The 21668-nt window shown below is 37.4% G+C and overlaps 1 protein-coding gene across 2 annotated transcripts in view; it reads left to right on the forward strand.

The window, feature by feature from the left end:
* The window catches only part of LOC121321863 (cGMP-dependent protein kinase 1), a 168897-nt gene that overhangs the window by 125402 nt on the left and 21827 nt on the right, over window positions 1–21668 (forward strand). For both annotated transcript variants that reach the window (XM_041261161.1, XM_041261160.1), the window contains exons 6-8: window positions 671–748; window positions 2424–2518; window positions 16226–16291. In XM_041261161.1, coding sequence (XP_041117095.1) covers window positions 671–748; window positions 2424–2518; window positions 16226–16291 — 239 coding nt within the window. The remainder of the gene's footprint in view (window positions 1–670; window positions 749–2423; window positions 2519–16225; window positions 16292–21668) is intronic.

Here is a 21668-nt window from a genome sequence, read left to right on the forward strand (position 1 = left end):
TATGAACAATCCATGGTTTTGCTTAAGTGTTATAAATACACGTACAAATGAGTGACCATCTAGGTTTAATCTCAAATCTGCATAATAAATGATGTAAGCTTGGCTGTCTTTGGGCCTTTGGTGTGCAGTACACGTCATCACAATTTTGATCAATTAGCGGCCAAAGCTAGGGTGGTTTTTAGGTCAGGATTGAGGTATAACTGTGAAGCTTCGAGGGGTCTTGATAATATATAGTATAACATACTGTAACTAACTGTAGCTAGTGGTAATAAATCACTATGTTTAAACATCACTAAATAAAGAAACAGAATGCAAACAAGGAGAGACTTATTTTAGAAGCTGTGGTTTCAGTTGTTGTTAACAGCAAAAACGTTGTGTACATAAGACATGTGGTGGTTAGAAGCTGTAGCATGATTCAACTGCTGTCAAAATTGTCATGGGTTTGTTCTGCTGATAATATATCTCTGAGACGAGGTTAAAAGAGTTAAAACTCTTGCTTAGACAGACAACAGTAGTGTGTTACCTTATTTACTCCCCTGATAGATGGTTCATCCTCCATCTGGGAAGACAGGAAGCTGGGCTTAAATCCTCTCACTGCTACTGGATCTCCTAAGGCCGGTTTTCTAAAAATACCAGACAGTGTTGACTGATTGAGCTTATCTTTCCACAGACGCACTACGAAGACGGGGAGTATATCATACGACAGGGCGCCCGAGGGGACACGTTCTTTATCATCAGCAAAGGAAAGGTAAGCTCTCTTTCTTCTCACTCTCTTTCTTCTCACTAAGGCTTGGGATGTTACTAACAGTGATAGGAGACACAAGGAATGCTGACTAGCCAGTCACCTCTTGTCAGAGCAGAGAGATTACCACATTTCACATTTGATTTATAATAATAGTAATAATAATAAACTTTATTTTGTATAGCACCTAAAACCAGTCATCTCAGAGCTCTTCACAATTAATAGAACAGCAATAAATAAACAGATTATGCATAAAAAAACACAAGGAATTTTTTAAAAAATCATAAAAACGCCTTTATAAAAAAGTAAGTCTTTAAATTAACCTTAAAAACATTCAAAGAAGCTGAGACACACAGCAGTCTAAAATTATCAGAGCGGAGGTTGCGAGTGGGAGTGTAAAAAGATAACAGATTTGACAGAAGTCGGAGCTAGCCCATGAAGAGCCTTATATGTCAAAATTTTAAAATCAGTTCGAAACCTGATAGGCAGCCAGTGCAAGGCTTCCAAGACAGGAGTGATGTGATCTCTTGAGCGGGACTGAGACAAAATTTTGGCTGCAGAATTTTGAACAAATTGAATTTTAGTGAGGATGCTATTAGACACCCCAGCCAGCAGGGTGTTACAAATCGATCCTGGAGAAAACAAAAGCATGAACAACTTTTTCAGCTGCAGGTAGAGAAAGCATGGGACGCAGTCTGGCAATATTTCTAAGGTGAAAAAAAGAAGTCTTGACAGCATTCAGTACATGCGATACAAAAGTTAACCCAGGATTGAAAATCACACCCAAATTTTTGATCTTAGATCTGAACTCAAGCATGGTTCCATCAACAGACAGATTTAAAGCATTGTTTTTACTTAGCTGGCAGGGAGTACCTAACAGCATTATCTCAATCTTGTCCCAGTTAAGGTGTAAACAATTTTGCAACATGCAATTTTTTATGAGAGATACAGACAGTTAGGGCAGAGGCAGCAACATTGATACATGGATATAAAGTCGCTTTTGGTTTTTGACATTCCAGCCTTGACTTTAAGAATGTGTGTAATATAGACAATTGTGTGTGTCTAGTTTAAAAAGATAAATTCCTTTATATGATACTGTCAGTAGCTTTGAAGCAGGGCAATAAAAGGCACTGTTATTACCTTCCTGGTTAACACTCCAGGGAGCACCAGCTTGTGAAACATTGGTAACATTGCATCACAGGCTTCATCTGTAAATATGTAATTTTAATGGCATTTCTGTACTTTAAACTGAACATTCCTACTGTATGTTATTGAGCATTAAAGCATAATTTAAACAGTTAAAAAACAGTCAACTGAAAAGTCATTCTGTGGCCTGCTAAATCTCTCTGCTGTGTATTTTAATAACTACATACCAGGTACTTGAGAATATATTTTACTATACAGGTTTCTAAAATGAAGCTGGTAAGCCAGCGTTAGTACTCTTAAGTCTTTAGTCAAGAATTATGAGAAGCCGTTTCTCTTTTGTATTGCACCACAAGATGGCCATCAAAACAGTCTTTCAGTTTCAGGGTCCCTTAAGTTTTTGTTCTTGCTGCTGTACAGATAACAGTATTAAACAAATTTAACAGTTCATATGACGCACTGGGAAGCTAGTGGGTCATTAGAGTGCTAACAAGTCATCAAAAAAAAAAAAAAATCCAAAGTATGTGTCTTCCGACAGGTGAATGTCACACGAGAAGATTTGCCTAATGAAGAAGCTGTCTTTCTTCGCACTTTGGGGAAAGGAGACTGGTTTGGAGAAAAAGCTCTTCAGGGGTAAGCAGTCATACTCTGGTGTTACACATCTATTTCCTGAAGACAGGTGACCAAGTAGAATGCATGGAATAGGTACTGTGCAACTCTGCTTTTAGAATTGCCAAAGTTCTGTGCAAAATTTGCAGGTGACTTTTGTAGAAGGCATATGCAAAATGTACACACCCAGACACTAAAAAAAAAAAAAAAAACTAAATTAACCTTTGACAAAATATCAGAGAAATTATGTGGTTTGCATGCAATAATAAATAAATAAATATCATAATTTAAAAGAATATAATCCTGGACACTGTTCCTATTGTGCACAGCTATGTGGAAGGAAGGTGTAACATGTTCTTACCTGCTGCATTAATGGGGCTGTATAGTCCTTTCAGTGTAGATTGTAGACTGCAGGGACATCTTGTGGATTCCAAGAGAACAACACTTTGCCACATTGCACATGTAATTTTTTTTTTGTTTGTTTTTTTTGTTTTTTTGGTGTTGATAAATCAAAGAAGTTAAAGTAGACATGAAATAACAACATGTTCTTGATAGGTAATTGGTAAAACGTTAACTTGAGAATGAAAAAGAAGTAAAGATAGATGGCCTACTACTGTTAACCATTTTTCAATGGCAGAAATGTCAGCAGTGATGATAGGATCTATGTGGTTCCGAGGGTTATGGGAGTGACGAAGTAATTAAGTTACTTTGTATTCACCAGCTGTTAATATAATACAGCACATGACATTACTGTTTTATTATTAAAATATTTGTTTACTGAAAATGTGTTCAAACCGCATTGATATTTGCATAGAACTGTGGCAGGTGTGGTGTGTATAGGTATTACAATGCACTTGGTAAATATTTTACTGTTTATGTGTTTTACTGAGGAGTTTGTTGAAGTCTATTGACTTAACCTGCTGTGTTACATAATGTCTCTGAAACACTCAGGAGTTATTCAACTCAGCCTTATATGTAGTTTTGTATTGTATTGTATTGTACTTGCTTGTTGAATGTTACTGAAAGATGTTGTTGTGGTGTTGGTACTAAACTATATTAAGACTGTTAACTTTGCAGGTAAAAGTTAACCATACAGTATATAATAAAACAATTAGAAGGAAAATTGTAAGATGGTGATTTTTTTACTGAACAAATATAGATTCCTACAAGAATACATTTGTAAATTTTAAGCAGTGACAATCAAACTTGGTTGGACACATCTTTACAGTCTCTCATGCAGCAAGGTAGTCTTCATTCACAGTCAGAGTTAAGGGTAGCTGCATTAATCTTTACAGAACAGTAAATCCTTGGGGCCAGCAGGTATCTCAGGCATCAATATTGGACAGATTCTAAAATTTAGGTTGTAAGCTGCCTGCCAGTTCAAACCTGGTTTTGCAGATATTTTCTTGCAGAGCTTTGCTACATGCTGAATTATGTATGAGTAGCAAACTGAAAGCTAGACACTTATTTGAGATAGGTGGTGCCATTTAGCATAACAATAAAAAAGGAGTGTTAATATACAAAGATTCTAGTAGGATCTACAAACGCACTGGTTGTGTGACAGTTGATTTCTAAAGTCCCAGTATACATGTTAAAAAATCCAGGGAAATCCATTTGCAAGTTATCAGCATGGACACTTTTCCATCTGTAGCAGTGTACATTTGTACTGTTTAATGACTGCATTCTATTAATGGACAAAAATATATGTCTAGACAGTTTAAAAAAAAAAACACATTAGTGTATCTGGTTCCATCTGTACGTAAACATATATCAAAAACATTCTCTTCCATCCATTCTAAAATAAATGGATTTGCACAACACTGTCTCTGCTCTGATTTGATTAAATACTTACAAAATCAAACAAACAAACAAAAAAAAAAACATTCCTGAATATTCATCTCTTGTTTTCAATGTGTTTTGTGGAAGATCGTCAGTAGAACAAAATGTCTGTATCAGTAAATAAGCTGATTACAATAATTGCTAAATACAGCTGACATACTCTTTTTTTTTACATTTCTTGTCAGGTGTGCTGAGTAATAGTTACGATACAGAATACAATAGCTTAATATAGTGGTAGGTTATGCATAATACAAATGTATCATATGTTTGCAAACATGAGTGCATGCACCATTGAGCTTATAATTGAGATAATTCAGTAGTACAGTAAACTAAATTTGTGTTTTTTTAAAATCTGATTGTTGCAACACATTTTACATGTGCAAAGTAATTGTTTATAACACGTCAGTCTTATAAACTGCCCTGTTTCCAGGATATAAGGATTCTGCACCTTTCTACAAAATTTCCCATTTAATATAATTGCATTGACCTACAGTGTGATTGTTCTCTTAATCTATAACCATTACTAAGCACATACAGTGGCTCTCAAAAGTATTCACCCCCTTGGACTTTCCCACATTTTATTGTGTTACAACATGGAATCAAAATGGATTTAATTAGGAGTTTCTGCCACTGATCAACACAAAAAAAGTCCATAATGTCAAAGTGAAAAATAAAATCTACAAATTGTTCTAAATTAATTAGAAATACAAAACAGAAAATAATTGATTGCATAAGTATTCACCCCCTTTGCTATGACACACCTAAATAAGCTAAGGTGCAACCAATTGTCTTTAGAAGTCACATAATTAGTTGAATGGAGTCCACCTGTGTGCAGTTATGGTGTTTCACATGATTTCAGGTTAAATACACCTGTCTCTGGGAGGTCCCACAGTTAATTAGTACAATTCCTAACAAAAACTACATCATGAAGACGAAGGAACATTCAAAGCAAATCCGGAATGAGGTTCTTCAAAAGCACCAATTAGGGGTAAGATATAAGAACATTTCCAATGCATTGAATATCCCCCGGAGCACAGTAAAGTCCATTATTAAGAAATGGAGAGAATATGGCACAACTGCGAATCTGTCTAGAACAGGCCGTCCTCAAAAACTGAGTATCCGGGCGAGAAGGGCACTAGTCAGGGAGGCCTATGGCAACTCTAAAGGAGTTACAGGAGTTGCAGTCTTCCACAGCTGAACTGGCACTGTGCATACGGCAACAATAGCCCGGTTGCTTCACAAAACTGGCATTTATGGAAGAGTGGCAAAAAGAAATTGTTGAAAAATACTCACTCACACATCAAATCTTGTTTGCCAGAAGGCATGTGGTAGACTCAGAGACCAAGTGGGAGAAGATTCTATGGTCTGATGAGACCAAAATAGAGTTTTTGGCCTCAATGCTAAGCGCTGTGTTTAGCGCAAGCCTAATACGCACATCATCCTGAGAACACCATCCCTACCATGAAGCATGGTGGTGGCATCATCATGCTATGGAGATGCTTCTCTGCATCAGGGCCAGGGCTTGTGAAGATAGAGGGCAAAATGGATGCAACAAAGTACAAAGAAATCCTGGAGGAAAACTTGTTGAAGTCTGCAAGAGACCTGGGACTTGGGAGAAGAGTCATCTTCCAGCAGGACAATGACCCCAAACATGCAGCCAGAGTCACACTGGAGTGGCTTAAAAATAAAAAGGTCAATGTCCTGCAGTGGCTCAGTCAAAGCCCGGACCTCAGTCCAACTGAGAATATGTGGAAAGAGTTGAAAATTGCTGTTCACCAAAGGTCCCTATCCACCTTGAGCAATTTTGCAAAGAAGAATGGGGAACAATTGTAGTGTCCAGATGTGCAAAGCTGGTAGAGACTCCAAATAGACTCATGGCTGTAATTGCTGCCAAAGGTGCTTCTACCAAATATTGACTCAAGGGGGAGAATACTTATGCAATCAATTATTTTCTGTTTTGTATATCTAATTAATTTATAACAATTTGTAGATTTTATTTTTCACTTTGACATTATGGACTTTTTTGTGTTGATCAGTGGCAAAAACTCCTAATTAAATCCATTTTGATTCCACGTTGTAACACAATAAAATAAAGGGGGTGAATACTTTTGAGAGCCACTGTAATTATAACACATTGAAAGAAAAGGTAAATGACACACATCTGCCAAACTTATTTAGTAATTGGTTTCATAAAATAAACTAAATTATATGATCACCTATTAGATATTTGTAACCCTATACGAACAACACAATATTTTAATAATGGAATGTAAATATCAATACCTGAGCAGCTAGTTCATTACAATGGGTAATCGACTGAATGTCCCTGTGGCAAAGTGGTTGATTGTGTGCAGGTGCAGGTGTGATGCAGTGCGCAATAAACAAACAAGGAGAGTTATAATCCAGTTGGAAAGGCATTTTATTGTGGCCAGGTCTGTCGACCAAATAATAATAAGACCCTGGCAATACACAACAATGTGTACTGTGCGGCGTACATAATAACAGGTTGCAGTCCCAAATAATAAACTCAAATATCCACCCCACAATAGTACTAACATGGTCACCAATCCTGGGAGCATGCAGTAATGCTCATGGTGGGTGATACAGTTTATTTAGTGACAATTGTGCAGTGCTGTTCCGGGTTAGTGCTGGCCCTTGGCAACAGATCTAGAATCATGCTTTGCTGTCTAGTAATACACAACAGACAATTACAAAACACTTACAAACGTCTCTTTATTATTTCTCACAGGGTCTCTCACACAGCCGTTATGGTTAAATAGTTTTTAAACCAAGCGCCTCTCCAATCTGCGGCTGCCACGTCGTTTCCCTTCTGGGTCAATGCGTTATTGCAACGGAGTCTCGCCTTCTTCCAGACTGGCCAACTTCCCGACCCCGGGAAAGAACTGTCAGACCAGCCCATCCAAAGAACTCTGTTCTTGCAGCTTAAAGCCCTCACAGGTCAGGAGGGAGATTTACCACCATGAATCATAGTATTTCTGTCACAGTCCCCAAGAACAGTACTGCCTTATTTTGTACAGACTCCTTTAAAGACAACGTTAATTGTATTGAACAGTTTCATAAATAATTCAAGAGTCTGAATTCATATTTTTTTGTAAAACTGGCTTTATTCATGACATTATGCTATCAGGGATAATGTAGTGATGCATTATGCATTCTGAAATGCAAATACATCTAAGAAAACGACAACTTACATCTAAGCCAAACAGAAGCAATAAAGATATGCTAATACAGTTTAGAAAATAGTCTTTCTCTCTTTTTTTAGTACTACTTAGCTGCATTAAAGATATTTTCCGACTGTACATAAAAGGATGATATTCCACATTATGAAGAATTAGTGTTCCAAGGTGCAGAATAAAATTATAGATTAGCAAAAACAATCTTTAATTAAACTGATAAATTTAATTTACTCCATGATGTTGGAAGGGTATTATAGTATTTAACAGCACATCTGTTTTTTTTTTTTTGTTAATATCACTGCTTTAAATATATAATATCAATATCACAAAGAAGTAGACTGCCATTCCCCATGACTTACCTACCCCATAGATAAAACAAAAGGATGAATTTCATCATATAAAAAAAAGATGAGCATCATTTTTAGCTGGCTTGAAGAACTGCATCTCTGGAAAGATGGTAATTATTAAATGGGTAGTGTGTTTATGGAAAGTAAGTGTACCTAGCCTACATGGTTTGAAAATGATCTTCTCTTGCACTTGGACAGGCCTAATCATAATCCAGTCCAACTGGAAACAGAATTGAAAGGTTAATCGCTGCTTGTTGTGCATTTTGCAGTCTTTGGTTTGTTACAGTCGTTCTAAATGCTCCAAAGTCCACATTTTCGATTCTAATTATTTCATTTTCAAATTATCATTCCTTACCCTTTAACATAATAAGGGTCAGTCACACTGGACAAGCACCAGTAGTAAATGTTTATATATGTTATATGTGCATGATACCATGTTATTGTCTCATTTTAGTTACAAGCACAATTTCAAAATGTTATTGATCAACACTGACATTATACTACTTATCACACAGTATACAGAGATCCCATGGTTAGATGACCTCAAAGAGTGAGACTTTTGCTGTAGGATGTGCATCAAAGCTAAAGGTGCACATTTACACATCAAAACAAAATATTTAGTGAAATGAGTTGTTTTTGCACATTGAAACTATTGATACAGACACTGGGCTCTATGTACAAATATTATCTACGTGTTCGGAAATACCACGAATTCGTAGCCTCTGTCCTTCATAGAGTTTTTGCGTGCAATGGACTAAACAGCTCTTTGTCGTGAACAACTACTGTAATATCACTGCATGAATTACTGCTCATTATGCAGGAGATCAGAATTTGCATATCATTATTCGTAGATTCACAGTGGCAAAAGTCATGATTTAAAACTTCCTTCTGGCAAAGATAAATTAGTGGTATAGTGAACGGAAAGACTAGTAGGCAAACATAATTAATAGGATCGAGCCATGGCTTCTGCAGACTGCGACCTTGATGCACCTATAGCACCGACCAAAAAGAAAAGGAAAACAAATTTCTAAACAAAGACGAAATTGACCTGTTAGTCAGTGAAATGGAATAAAAAATCAGGAAATATTATTTAACATAGGGCGAAAAAACATTAAGAAGAAACATAAAAATTCAGGAAATATTATTTTAGGGGTATTGTGGTATATAGTATATCATGGGACGTGCCTACCAATATATATATACTATATAATAGGATGGAGCTGTATTTATATATATATATTATATATATATATATATTATATATATATATATATATATATATATATATATATATATATACCACTGTACCAAAAAATACATTCAAGTATGATTTATTTCTTCAAGTAACTGTTTGCAAATACATGGCTTAATTTTAAGAGTTTAGTTCACCATACTACTAAGCAATAGTATTATTAAATGAAAAAATTTACTCAAGCAAATATCGGAATTAGCCTACATATTTGGCAATAAAATGTGTGTCACAGCAGATTCCTAGAAAACAATGTAATCCAGAAACAGGTAATAGTGAAGCTGACTGCTTCTGTTTTTATCTAAACCAGCTGTTTTGGAAGTGATTGACTGTAAACAGTGAGCCAGAATAGGGTGATAAATAAAGCACCTTGTTTACTAAGTACAACAACAAATAGACAAACAAGCTTAGATAGAGTTAGGTTCACAAAAAAAGCTGCTGTTTTGATCAGACAGCTTTTGATCTCTAATCTCACACCATGGTTTTAATTAGAAGAAAACGTATTAGCATGTTTATTAAACCAATTGGGCTCTATTAATGGTTCTTTGTTCCCTCAAGTCAGTTCCTTTGATCTTTAACAAGGTTTACTGATCAATGTGTTGCTCGCATGGTAAGTAATTACAAATTGTCAGTAGCGACTGTAAAGTACATCTCAAGGTTTAGCCCCGATGGATGTGTAGACCAGCAATTAGACTAAGTAAACTTCAGTAGCTTTATGGCCCTCCTTGAATATCTTACTTTATGGTCATCAGACTGAATGTAGGAGTGAACTGTCAATAGCTCCTAAAGTGGGAAGTGTTAACAGATATTTTACATTGAGCAGTCCAATCTGACTTGGAGACAGCTTGAGATGATAACCAAGACTGACTGGATAAGAAGTCCAACTTGGAAAGATTTAACAAAATCTTACTTTATCGACCAACGCAGTAACATTTATGCTTAGCAATGACTAATACATCTTTAAATGCTCCACATTTTTGGACTTATCTCTTACTTATAATGACTTTAAAGGATCTGCTGCAACTTTGATACTGCATAATGCATACTGTGCACTGTATGTATAAAAACTAGCCAGAAAAGAAGCTGAGTTTTTAAACCAGATTGCAATTTGCTAAGGCAGAAACAATTATTGAAAATTCATGCATCATGATATTGAGACTGTGCAGTGTAATTCATAACCAAAAATGACTGTATAGTTTATTTTAAAATGTGATGTGTGTGTTTAGCCCACAACCATTTTTCGCAGCTGAAAATAAAATCACACTTGCAGTGATGCATAAGTCCAATAAATACCATGTCCATTTATTTTTTTATATAGAATATATTATAAAAGATTACCAAACACAATGAACTGGAGCATGCAGGTGGGGCTCAGTCAGGCTGACAACACATTACATTTTCATTTTAGGACCTTTGCTTTTGTTTGACAATAGAAAATGAAATGTTAGTTTTGTGGTACGTTGACAGAGCGTGATGTTTGTGGTCTTCTCCTCCATTCATTTCAATGAAGAGACTGAAAGTGCTGCTGTGAAATTTACTGAACAGGAAAATTATCTGTGTCTGTCTGACAGTTAGTGTCTGAAAGCCCGAGGAATCTCTCACAACCCATGCTCTTTAATTGCTTAAGAAAAAAGCATTTTCAGCAGTTCATAGAAAGAGGAGAGGATCTAGTTTGAATGTGTTTTTTTCATGAGTGACAGTTATTTTGGAGTGTGCCTATATAGGGCGTATTTATTCAAGCATTAACTCCAGTAAGCAATTTGATTAAAAACACACCAGTAATGTTACAATACTAGTTTTGCAGCATATCTCCAAAAATTGTGGAAACTGTGCCCTGCAGTACCATGCTCCCCTGAGTTTTAACATGTGGCTGCTGTTTTTATAATGCTAAACACCATTTATATATTTAAAACTCAAAGCACTTCCGGGTCCATTTTTAGGTATCAGGCCACTGGTTGGTTGGTCACTTGGTTGGTCAATGGCAAATGAGATCAAAGGAGATACGAAGTTAAATATAAATGTAAACAAATCTAGTCTTTCATAGAAAGTCCTTCCAGATCTTCCCTGTAACTGATTTCCATTTTACCCAGCTTTAGCATCCTTTTTTGTATCAGCTGTGTAACGTGAGTATACAGCACACATTATACATTACCAGTATACTAGGGAAGTGCACTGGGACCCCCAGCCTCTATTGCAGACTGGCTCTGGTGGATACTAGACAGAACAACATGTTCAATTATATTAATAGTCTGCCTGAGTGTGATGGCCTGCTGCCTTGGCACAACCTTAGAGCAATTGCCCGAGACCACAGCTGTTGGTTCAGCATTTTCTAAGTAAACAATAACACATGTAAAAACTACCCCAAATTATAACAACAACGCAAGCCATGGGGTGTTGAGACAGAACTGTTGTCACTTGATTTATGCCATATATCTATCTAGACCATTAAGCTTTTTGAACAAAGGGAAGTTGGGCAGTTTTAACCCCTTAAGAGACCATGGTGGTATTGTAACAGTACAACCTATGCAATAAATCCTTAAAATAAATGCAAAATACTATTTTGTGAACCTGTGTACTTCTTCTAAGGATTAGAAGGTTTACAATGTAAGTAAGTTCCATTGTATTGAATGACATATAAAATATGGCAGCACTACGTAGCATACAGAGCAATGCACTGTGTGTGTTTCTGTTTTTTTTATTACAAATGAATAGATGTGCAATACATGTACGGTGTAGTATATCGGATATTGTTTAAACAATCAGGCATGTTGTTGTATCAGCACTTCTTGAGTGTTTTAATGGTTCCTCTTGATAAAGTTAACACTGCTTAGAAGTAACATCTAAATGTTTCAGTCTCCGTCACTCTGAAGAGGCATTTAAAGGGTTGGATTTGGAAAACCCACAATGCAATAGCTTCTCATGTAGATGCTGCATTACTCAATATATTTTTGCAGTGTAATACTGAACTTGTGTTGAGATAAATAGAGCAGTGCAGTGGTGTGGCAGATGGTAACTCTCCAGTCCCAAGAGCTCCCTAGTATCTGCCTGTAGGACGAGTATAGACCAGATGAGAATGTGTGAACAGGCTGGCTGTAGGGGTGATGTCAGGCCAGAAAGGAACGCAGACAGACAGTACTGGCAGGTGAAACTGAGACGCTGCAGCACTCTGTGTTTTATTACAGACACAGAAAATAAAAGGTTGAACAAAACAGTACACAGCACTTGAGGCTAAAATAAGGACAGATAACCAAAACGAACAGACACTAACACACAGGGATGACCACTAAACAAACAAGTACCATGCTGGCCCTCCAGCATGATGTAACAATTGCTAGAAGTATTATTATTATTTTTATTATTATTATTATTATTATTATTATTATTAATATTTTTTTTTCTCTTCACTCTCTCCCTGTCTTTTGCCCTGAACACACAACCCCGAGTGAGTGAAACACTGCATCTTTTTATACAGGTGTACTGAGACTCGATTGCTAATCAATCATTCAATTTGGAATCTCGGTATAGCTGCATGTGAACTAATTTGTGCACTTCCCCGTGCTCACATACAAGTACCCCTTTTAATCTGCACGTGAAGTGATTGTGCCATCCTCTTGTCTAAATACAATTGTATATTTTAAATCACTTGTGCTACACAGACCCATATATCCCGTGCACCAATACCTATACACCAACATTAACACACCACACGCAACACATAACACACACATGGGCAGGGCACACTGCCACAGAATGCCAGGGTTTTTTCCAACTGACTCAAATGAATGAACCTTTGTCCATGAACTGGATTGATCAATTTGTATGCTTGCATTAAGATTATTTTAAAATCATGAACCATACAACTTACGTAACATACATATCCACTGTGAAGGCTATAAACAACAGAGTATAAAATGTGCAACCTTGAATGCTTTTCCCCAATAATTCATTGTAACAAATGTCCACCATTTATAATCAATAACAGGTCAAAAATCTAGATTCTCATGAACTAGTGACACATCACATCCTCAGTGGTTTCAAACACCTCTGTCAATCATGGGGTTTCCATGCATTTTCTTTTAGCTCGAGACATTTGCTAGAGAAAAATGCTCATGGCATCCATTTCACCAACTATATTTATTAACGTGGAGGGCAGACACGCGCTGTCTTTGGACATAGCTGGGATAAAAAAAAGACAGGAATTAATTCATTTGAGCAGCTCACTTGGTCTTCGTGTTTAACATAGTTTTTACAGCAAGGGTATTCTCAAACAGCTGCTTTAATACTATAACAAGGGCATATCACAGTTCATGGTAAGTGGTTTTATACAGAACTGTAAACCCACAAGAGATACACAACATGACAGTCCAGACACAGCAAAAAAACAATAATAAAAAAAAGCCACCTGCATTATCATTAAGGTGAACTACACCACTGCTAGCCAAAAAACCGCCCATCACCCACTTACTTTCTGCCAACTTGGAATCCATGATAACAACTGACCTGTTCCCTTGCAATAGTTATAGTTAAGAATAAACATGCTCATTAACATTTACACGTAAAATGCGGGTTTCCATATGAAAATTGGGCGTGGATTTTCCTGTGTGTTTACACAAGTAAATGAGATTTACCCTATCCCTCTCTTTGGCCATTTTTTTCAGCCACAAACCTGATTTACACGAGTAATTCTCCCAAACTCTCACACGCATCACCATTTCATGTGTAAATTGACCCGCATGGTAACCCCATGAATGCTGTCCACTGCAATACCCACCCCCCATGTGGATATAAGGAATACCACATTTGTTCTATGTAGTATTTCTTACTGCTGTGTTTTTTACATCCACTAGTGGAAGTAACAGTCAACATTAACCACATGAACATCAAAAGTCAGGTACTTGGCTAAGTTAGACATGATTCAAGAGCACTGATCTCGAAATTAAATTTAATTTTAAAAAGTCTCCAGTATGTGATGACTAAAACAGAAAAGTGCAAATCCAAAAACTTATTTTTTAAGATAACTGTATTATTTATGACATAATAACCTGGTATAGTTCAAGTTGCTCTTTATATATAAGTATATATATATATATATATATATATATATATATATATATATATATATATATATATATATATATATATATATATATATATAATATTAACTCAATAATAAAACTTGGCAGTGAATTAATAAGGCTGCCACATTTGCTGTTATGTGACTTTTCTACTTCCAGTTGATAAACCCCACACACTTTTAAATATTGCTTTGAATTTTATTGTGTTCTATGACTCTCTCTGTCAAGTTTTTGTTGTTAACGAACTGTTAACGAAACGTGCTTCAATGAATTGTTCAAGCTAGACATTTAATTACAGGTGCCATTCCCTGTGCATTGTTCTCAGGGTGGTGCTTTGTTTTTGTTCATACAAACATCAATGTAAACACTTATCTCAAACCTCCTGCCACTTGCAATTAAAATGTAGTATTCCGTAGCGTCTGTCTTTCATTTTGGTAGGCATCCACAAATGTTAATCATGGGGAGAAGTGCCAAGACATTACATTACTGAACTTTCTTGATTGACCTTAACTAACTCTTGTCTAAGTTTGAAAAAATACAAATATTCAGGAGACAGTTTGAGTTCAAATACTTTTTCTTTTGGCTAGAAAAAGGACGCTATTGGTCCCCTTGGAACCGATATGCAAATAAATGAAATCAAGGTTCCGAGGTTTATTTGTAATGTATTGCCACTGCTGGAGTGATGACTGTATACATCCAGCCTTTTCATTTAATAAGGGTGCACCTGCCTTTGCCCTTTGTGGAGACTGGTGACATGTTCTGGTGGTACTAGCCAAGTATTGAGTGTGAAATATTGCAAGTCCTATTTTTGAAGTGTTTCATTACTGGATTAATTTCCAAATCTTCAGATAGGCAGGTAGCCAGGTCAGATTATATATTTCAGACTTAACTCCTCCTAACACACTCCCCCCTTCCCTGTCCTAGCCAAAGTGGATACAGTAATACCAGCAATTAAAACATTTCCATAAAGTGCTTAATGGAACCAGTGTTTAACTTTTGTTTGATGGAAACCCTCAAACCGATATCCAGAATCATGGGTTTTGACTAAGGAAAATACAGCATAAAAATGTTGTCATATAATTATTAAATAATTCTATCAGATTTGTTTTTGCATTCTTTTCATCCACAAATAGGGAGCTACTTTGCTTATGAACAGGGTTGTAATGGTATGCTCAATACAGCTGAAATAATATAGTCTGAAAACATTCTTTCAAGGGACTAGTGCAGAAGTTCTTTCTGGTGACCACTCATGTTTCTTGGAAAGGTGTGCAGTGGGCTTGGATCAGCCATGGAAAGGGTCTCCTTGTGGCAGCTGCATTGTGATTGGACAGAGCAGGTGTTTACAGAATGTCAGTCACTGCTGAGCTGTTATTTCAAGGGTGATGACAAGCTGGGGGATCTGGATCTGGGCACTGGATCTCCTGTACAAAATGCCTTGTGTCTGTGTGGACAGAAGGTCTCTGAGATGGGTGGCTTCTCCTTGCTTTTGCGCAACTCAGATTCTGCTTCGCTTGTGCTTTGTAATGCAGCTGTGACCTTTGAGGGAACAGATAATCTGAATCTGTCAGAGAATGGGGAACAGTTCCAGTGTCATTCCACTGTATAAGACTTTGCAGAGGACAAGCTCAGAAAGAGAGAGTGTGAATGTCTAATCGAATAGACCTGTTCTTACTATGGATTACATTGAATCAGATGCAGACTCTTCTGACTTGGACAATTCCTCTGCAGAATATACTGAAGAAGATTCTGATGCTGAACTAGAGACATGTAGAGAGTCAGTGTCCATTTAAGCTTTACAAAAAAACCAAAGAATTTTTTTTTTAACAGAGGTTAATTCAAGTGTTTAAGCACCTGTTATAATAATAATATAATAATAATAATAAACTATTCAACTAAATATATCAGAATATATGTTGTGTGGGTTTGTTGTTCTCCACACAGTACAGTCTTTAGCTTTTCAAAGCATTTAGATATTCACTAAGTCATTATATTAAATGTTTTATTCTTTCTAAACTTTTCAACAGGGAAGATATAAGAACAGCCAACGTAATTGCTGCTGAAGCTGTGACCTGTTTGGTTATTGACAGAGAGTAAGTACTAATTAATTATATATTTTACAGTTTATTGCCTTTTAAATTAAACACATTTGCTCACTGCAGAGGCTAAATGTGTGTAGATTGTTCCTTATAAGATGAACACACTTAGGAATGACTTGAAATAAAAATGTTAGTTCTGTTCAAATTTTCCAAGGCTTTTAAAGCTTTCTATATTGCTAAGAATATCCAAAAAAAATAAACATTGATGAGACGTTGTAATGCTCGCCATCATACTACCCATGCTGCCCAGAGTATCGGGCTCAGAATTATTTACTTGTACAACTAGTATCATCATGTTATTTCCACAGGATACCTGGGAGACAAGTAAACATTTTTCTTACAGAAGAACAACACATAATATCCTAAATAAAATAGACTTATTCTATTTCTTTTCCCAATTTTATTTCTAAATATCCTGGACTACTTTACCTAATTTAACAATAGTTAATTCAAAATTAGTTCTTGTTGGAGTCTGTTAAACCAGCCGTTAGTGTGCTGTATTCCATCCTAAATAGTCAAATAGTTCCCTGTCTCTTTAGAAACATGAATGTGAAGTCCACACACTAAGTATTCATTAAGATAACCTTTGGCGTGATAAATTGTGATGGTATATTGCAAATGGGGCCCCCATACACAATGCCATTGGCCACAGAATTACACAGCTTCAAGGCTGTACTAAAAAAGGAAATTGTATGCAGAGACAAAGAGAGACAGTTAGCAGTGCAGGAAATCAACCACTAATTTTACAACAAAATCAGGCTGGAAGGTCTTGTGACCCATGCCATCTGTCCTGGCTTTGCTGTAAAGATAATGATCAGTTTTGTGTAGTTTTCCTGGTATTGCTAGGGTTAGTAGGATCAATGAGAATCACACAACAGTGCAGTTGGTTTGGGGGCTGTGGAAAAAAACAACAACATTGTGTACCAAAAGAAAAGGATCTCCACTTAACAATTAACTTCCCCTATGTAGAAATAAATAACTTTCCTTATGTCTCATTTTGACAACTGCCACAAGAAGAAACTGTTTACGTTGCCTGACAACAGAAAGACAAGAGTGTTTTACATTCCCCTGGAAGATACTTCAGCACAGAGGCCTCTAACCACCCTACTCACACTTTGTACTATATGGTCTTATCTCCAATCAATGTACTGACCATGTCCCACATTCATGTCCCACATTCAGGTACCGACAAAATGATAGATTATAGATGTAACCCTGGTTCCACCAGCCAATACTTTTGGGATATGCCTGCCACAGGTCAGGTATTTACTGAGCATTTTCTGTCAAAGCAGCCAATAGGCCCCTCCATGGAGTGATGTTCTTGGTCCTGCCCGCCAAGGGATTGGTCAATACGTAGAGATCTCATTCTCTTTTGCATCAAACCATGCATCCGAGTAATACGACCTTGCAAGGTTTTGTGGTTGTCTTCTATTTCAGGGAAGCGGGGTTACATCCATCGTTCCCTTTCAATTCGATGACCACCACCAACCAATACTTTTGGGAAAAGTGTACCAAAAAGTATACCAAAGCTGAGGGAGTGTGAACGGACAGCATCTCGCTACCGCCAACTGTTGGTTGAGTGAGTGTGCAACCTCAAGGACCCTTGCACCTAACGAGCTGTCGAGGCGTTGAGGCTATAGGGCACCGAAGGTACCGAGGGCACCGATGCAGGAAGCACTTATGCACTGAGGGCGTTGATGCACGGAGACGTCAAGGCCCTGGGGCACTGAGGGTCTTAAAAGTGCCGAAGGCTTCAAAGCGACGAGGCACAGAGGATACAGAGGCTACGGAGTTCCAGGGCACCGAGGCTACTAATGAAGGGAAGCTCCTGAGTAGCGAGACGCCGAAGCACAGAGACGTTGAAGCTGTAGGTCACCGAGGTGCCGAAGTGCGTCGAGGCTGAAACACTGGGGCACCAAAGCACCGGCTTCAAGCACCACGGATACGCAGCTGTGTGTTTAGTCTGTTTAATGCAATGCACAGCCAAAACAGCATGTGGCTTGCAACGGCGTGGTGCCTACAAACAGGAGTCACACAGCCAGTGCAGCGCAAAGCCTACAGTGGAGTGGAGCACGGTATAATTGCCATCTGGATCGCGCTGTTTTTGTACCAGACACCCTGGGATCCTTCAAGAAGCTGCTTGAAGAGATTCTGGGATCAATACGCTACTAACAACCAAACGAGCAAGATGGGCCGAGTGGCCTTCTCTCATCTGTAAACTTTCTTATGTTCTTATGGGTACAGTATTCCACGGTGCAGCGCGTAGCTTGCAGTGTGGTGGCACAGCCTACAGACGTGGAGAAAAAAAAAATCTGAAAGAAAAGAGAAAGAGACTTTTTTTTTTTGACCTACACACCAATTTTTGTGGTTGAATGGTTCGAATGACCGTGGAATCTACTCAACAGTATGACCACGTAATACCAGGCCTAATGGAGGAAGCACACGGTTGTTGTTTTTTTTTTAAATTTATTTTTAAACTGCAAGACACTCACAGACACTCAACAGCAAGCTGGAGGGTAAGGGTGTTTTTATTACATATCCACATATGTATCTATTTCCATCTGTATTTCTCCAGATTAGTATTTGCCAGTTCCCTCCAATTTATAAATATTTAATTGAATCCATGTGTATCTGAAATGCTGTCCCGCGGGTGCCACATTCTCAGTACATAGTTCTCTTTAACTTTAGTGCTTCAAGGATTATGAGATCTAGTAGAGACAATTTTCTCTTCATGCCCCACTGAAGTTCATCAATCATAAGTCCCTCCAGAAAAAAAAGTTATTACAGAACATTAAAATGCTTAGACTTTCAATCTACATAAGTAGGGATACTCATTAAGAGATACTTAGTGTTAATTTAAGTAGTGGCTGTTTTAGACTTGACCTAGTTCCAAAACTTTATAACGATTTATACTAGAAGGGTGGCACGGAAAAGAAGGGTGTGATGGGGACGTGTTGAAATGCCACCACGCCACCTTTGCATAGAGTACTTTTCAGATAATGACAGGTTTGGTCAGCTCTGTCCTACGTCATGAGTGCTGATCGTTTCTTCTTAAGAGGTTGAGTAAAGTTGTTGTTCTCTATCTCTACACTTTCCACCTGATGAGAAGTACCCTGTGATATGGTGATTCACATCTCACTACTCATAGCTAATTAAAATGTCTCCACAGTTCCCAGGAGCTTTGATGTTGCTTCTCTGGAATTGTAGCTGTTTGATGTCTAGTTTGAGACCTACCTACTGTCTCAGAGCTTTAAGTACTCGTGTAATAGATACACATTAACAATGTAGGTACAGTACATTTGGAGGATAGATAGGATTAGGTTTGCTATAAATTAGGTAGCTAAATTATTTGTTATTCCCTACAGTTAAATCAAATTAAGTATGGTATCGTTGCTTATCTGAAGGAAGCAACTGTACAAGTAACTTTCGTTAAATTTTTTATAAAGCCTAGTAGTTAATTAGGCTTGCAATTATGGGATAAACAATGATAAGTGTCGAATCGGTAAAAATAATTCACTGTTTCGAGTGCTGTTATACATAAGGTGTAGGTATATGTCATTCGAGCTGATTGAAAGCAATACAAACATACCATCCTTTATACCAATCCCAATTTTTTTTATTTTTTTATTTACTTGTTTACGGACAGTGTTAAAATGTGAACTTTTTTTACTGACCATAAATTTACGGCCGGTTGTCAACCTTGTCCCTCTCCCTTCAACCCACTTTCCCCTTCAACTTAGCCACTCCCCCCTGTCTTTGTGTAAAAGAATAGTATGCAACCATTCTGGACTGTTTATTACCTGCACCACACCCATTGAGCAAGTGATTTAGCAGTCCAAGGACTGGAGCATTGTATATGTTTGGTACGACAAACCACATTATACACCCTTTCTCAACAAATACTAATACCTATATAAAGCAATGAAACATTTCTATTTCTTTAAATATGTTGTTTAATATAACAATAACAGTTATTATAATAATAACAAGCAAACAATAACAATATATACAGTACCAGTCACAAGTTTGAGTACACCTGCTTGAAACCAGGTTTTTCATGATTATCTATGCTTTTAACTGTATAAACTTGTCTATAAACACGTAATATTTCATTATATGATACATGTACTTATATAAGCTGACAATCATAAGTGAATTGCTTTCAAAAATTAAATTTTCAAATGAAAATGTAAATCTTGTCAATTTCAATGAAATGGCCACCCAAAGCAAGGGGATTTCAGTCTGAAGCCCAAGTCAGTTAAAAGTCTGAAATGTGTATAACACAGTGTTAGAACACTGGCCTAAGTATAAAATTGTCTTTGTTAGATGTTCTCTGAGTTAACTAGCATGTTACCTAATTAACCTTTTGTTACCAATTATTGTTAACAGGTGAGGGTCCATGGTTACTATAAATATAGGTAGCATAGGCACAAGTTTGTCATTCCTGAATGTAAGGGAGCAGAAAATGGCAAAATACACTCAGTTAAGCAAAGAAAAATGTCTGTAATTACTTTAAAAAATGAAGGTCAATCTTTAAGACAAATCACAAGAACTTCACAAATGTCTGTAACAGCTGTGGCCAAGACCATCAAACGATTTGAAGAAACTGGCACTCATGAGGACTGAACAAGGTCAGGCAGGCCAAGGGTGACCTCAGAATCAGAGAACAAGTTCATTCGAGTCACAAGTCTGCGAAACCGGCGATTAACTGCCCCTGAAATACAAGCTCAGCTAAATGCTACTAGAAGTACAGATGTTTCAACATCAACTGTTCAGAGGAGATTGCGTGAAGCTGGCCTAACTGGAAGAATTGCTGCAAAGAAACCATTGTTAAGAGTGCAGAATAAGAGGAAGAGACTTGCCTGGGCGAAAAAACACAGAAACTGGAGGAGTGGAAGTCGGTCTTATGGACCGATGAGTCAAATTTGAAATATTTGGGTCCAACCGCCGAGTATTTGTAAGACGCAGAGAGGGTGAGCGCATGAGTTCTGCATGTGTGGTGTCCACTGTTAAGCATAGAGGAGGCAGTGTCATGGTCTGGGGTTGCTTTGCTAGTGACAGAGTTGGTGATCTTTACCAAGTCCATGGCAAGCTCAACCAGCATGGCTATCATAGCGTACTTCAGAGGCATGCCATTCCATCAGGATTACGGCTAGTTGGGCAGTCCTTCATTCTTCAGCAAGATAATTACCCAAAACACACCTCAAAGTTGTGCAAGAACTATCAGGTGAAGAAGGAAAGTGAAGGACAACTCAGTCTAATGACCTGGCCTGCCCAGTCTCCGGGCCTCAATCCCATAGAACTTGTATTGGACGAACTGGACAGAAGAGTCAAAGCAAAGCTACCCACAAGTGCCCTACATCTCTGGGAA

The sequence above is a fragment of the Polyodon spathula genome, chromosome 10, assembly GCF_017654505.1.
Source record: "Polyodon spathula isolate WHYD16114869_AA chromosome 10, ASM1765450v1, whole genome shotgun sequence".
In the NCBI taxonomy this organism is placed as follows: domain Eukaryota; kingdom Metazoa; phylum Chordata; class Actinopteri; order Acipenseriformes; family Polyodontidae; genus Polyodon; species Polyodon spathula.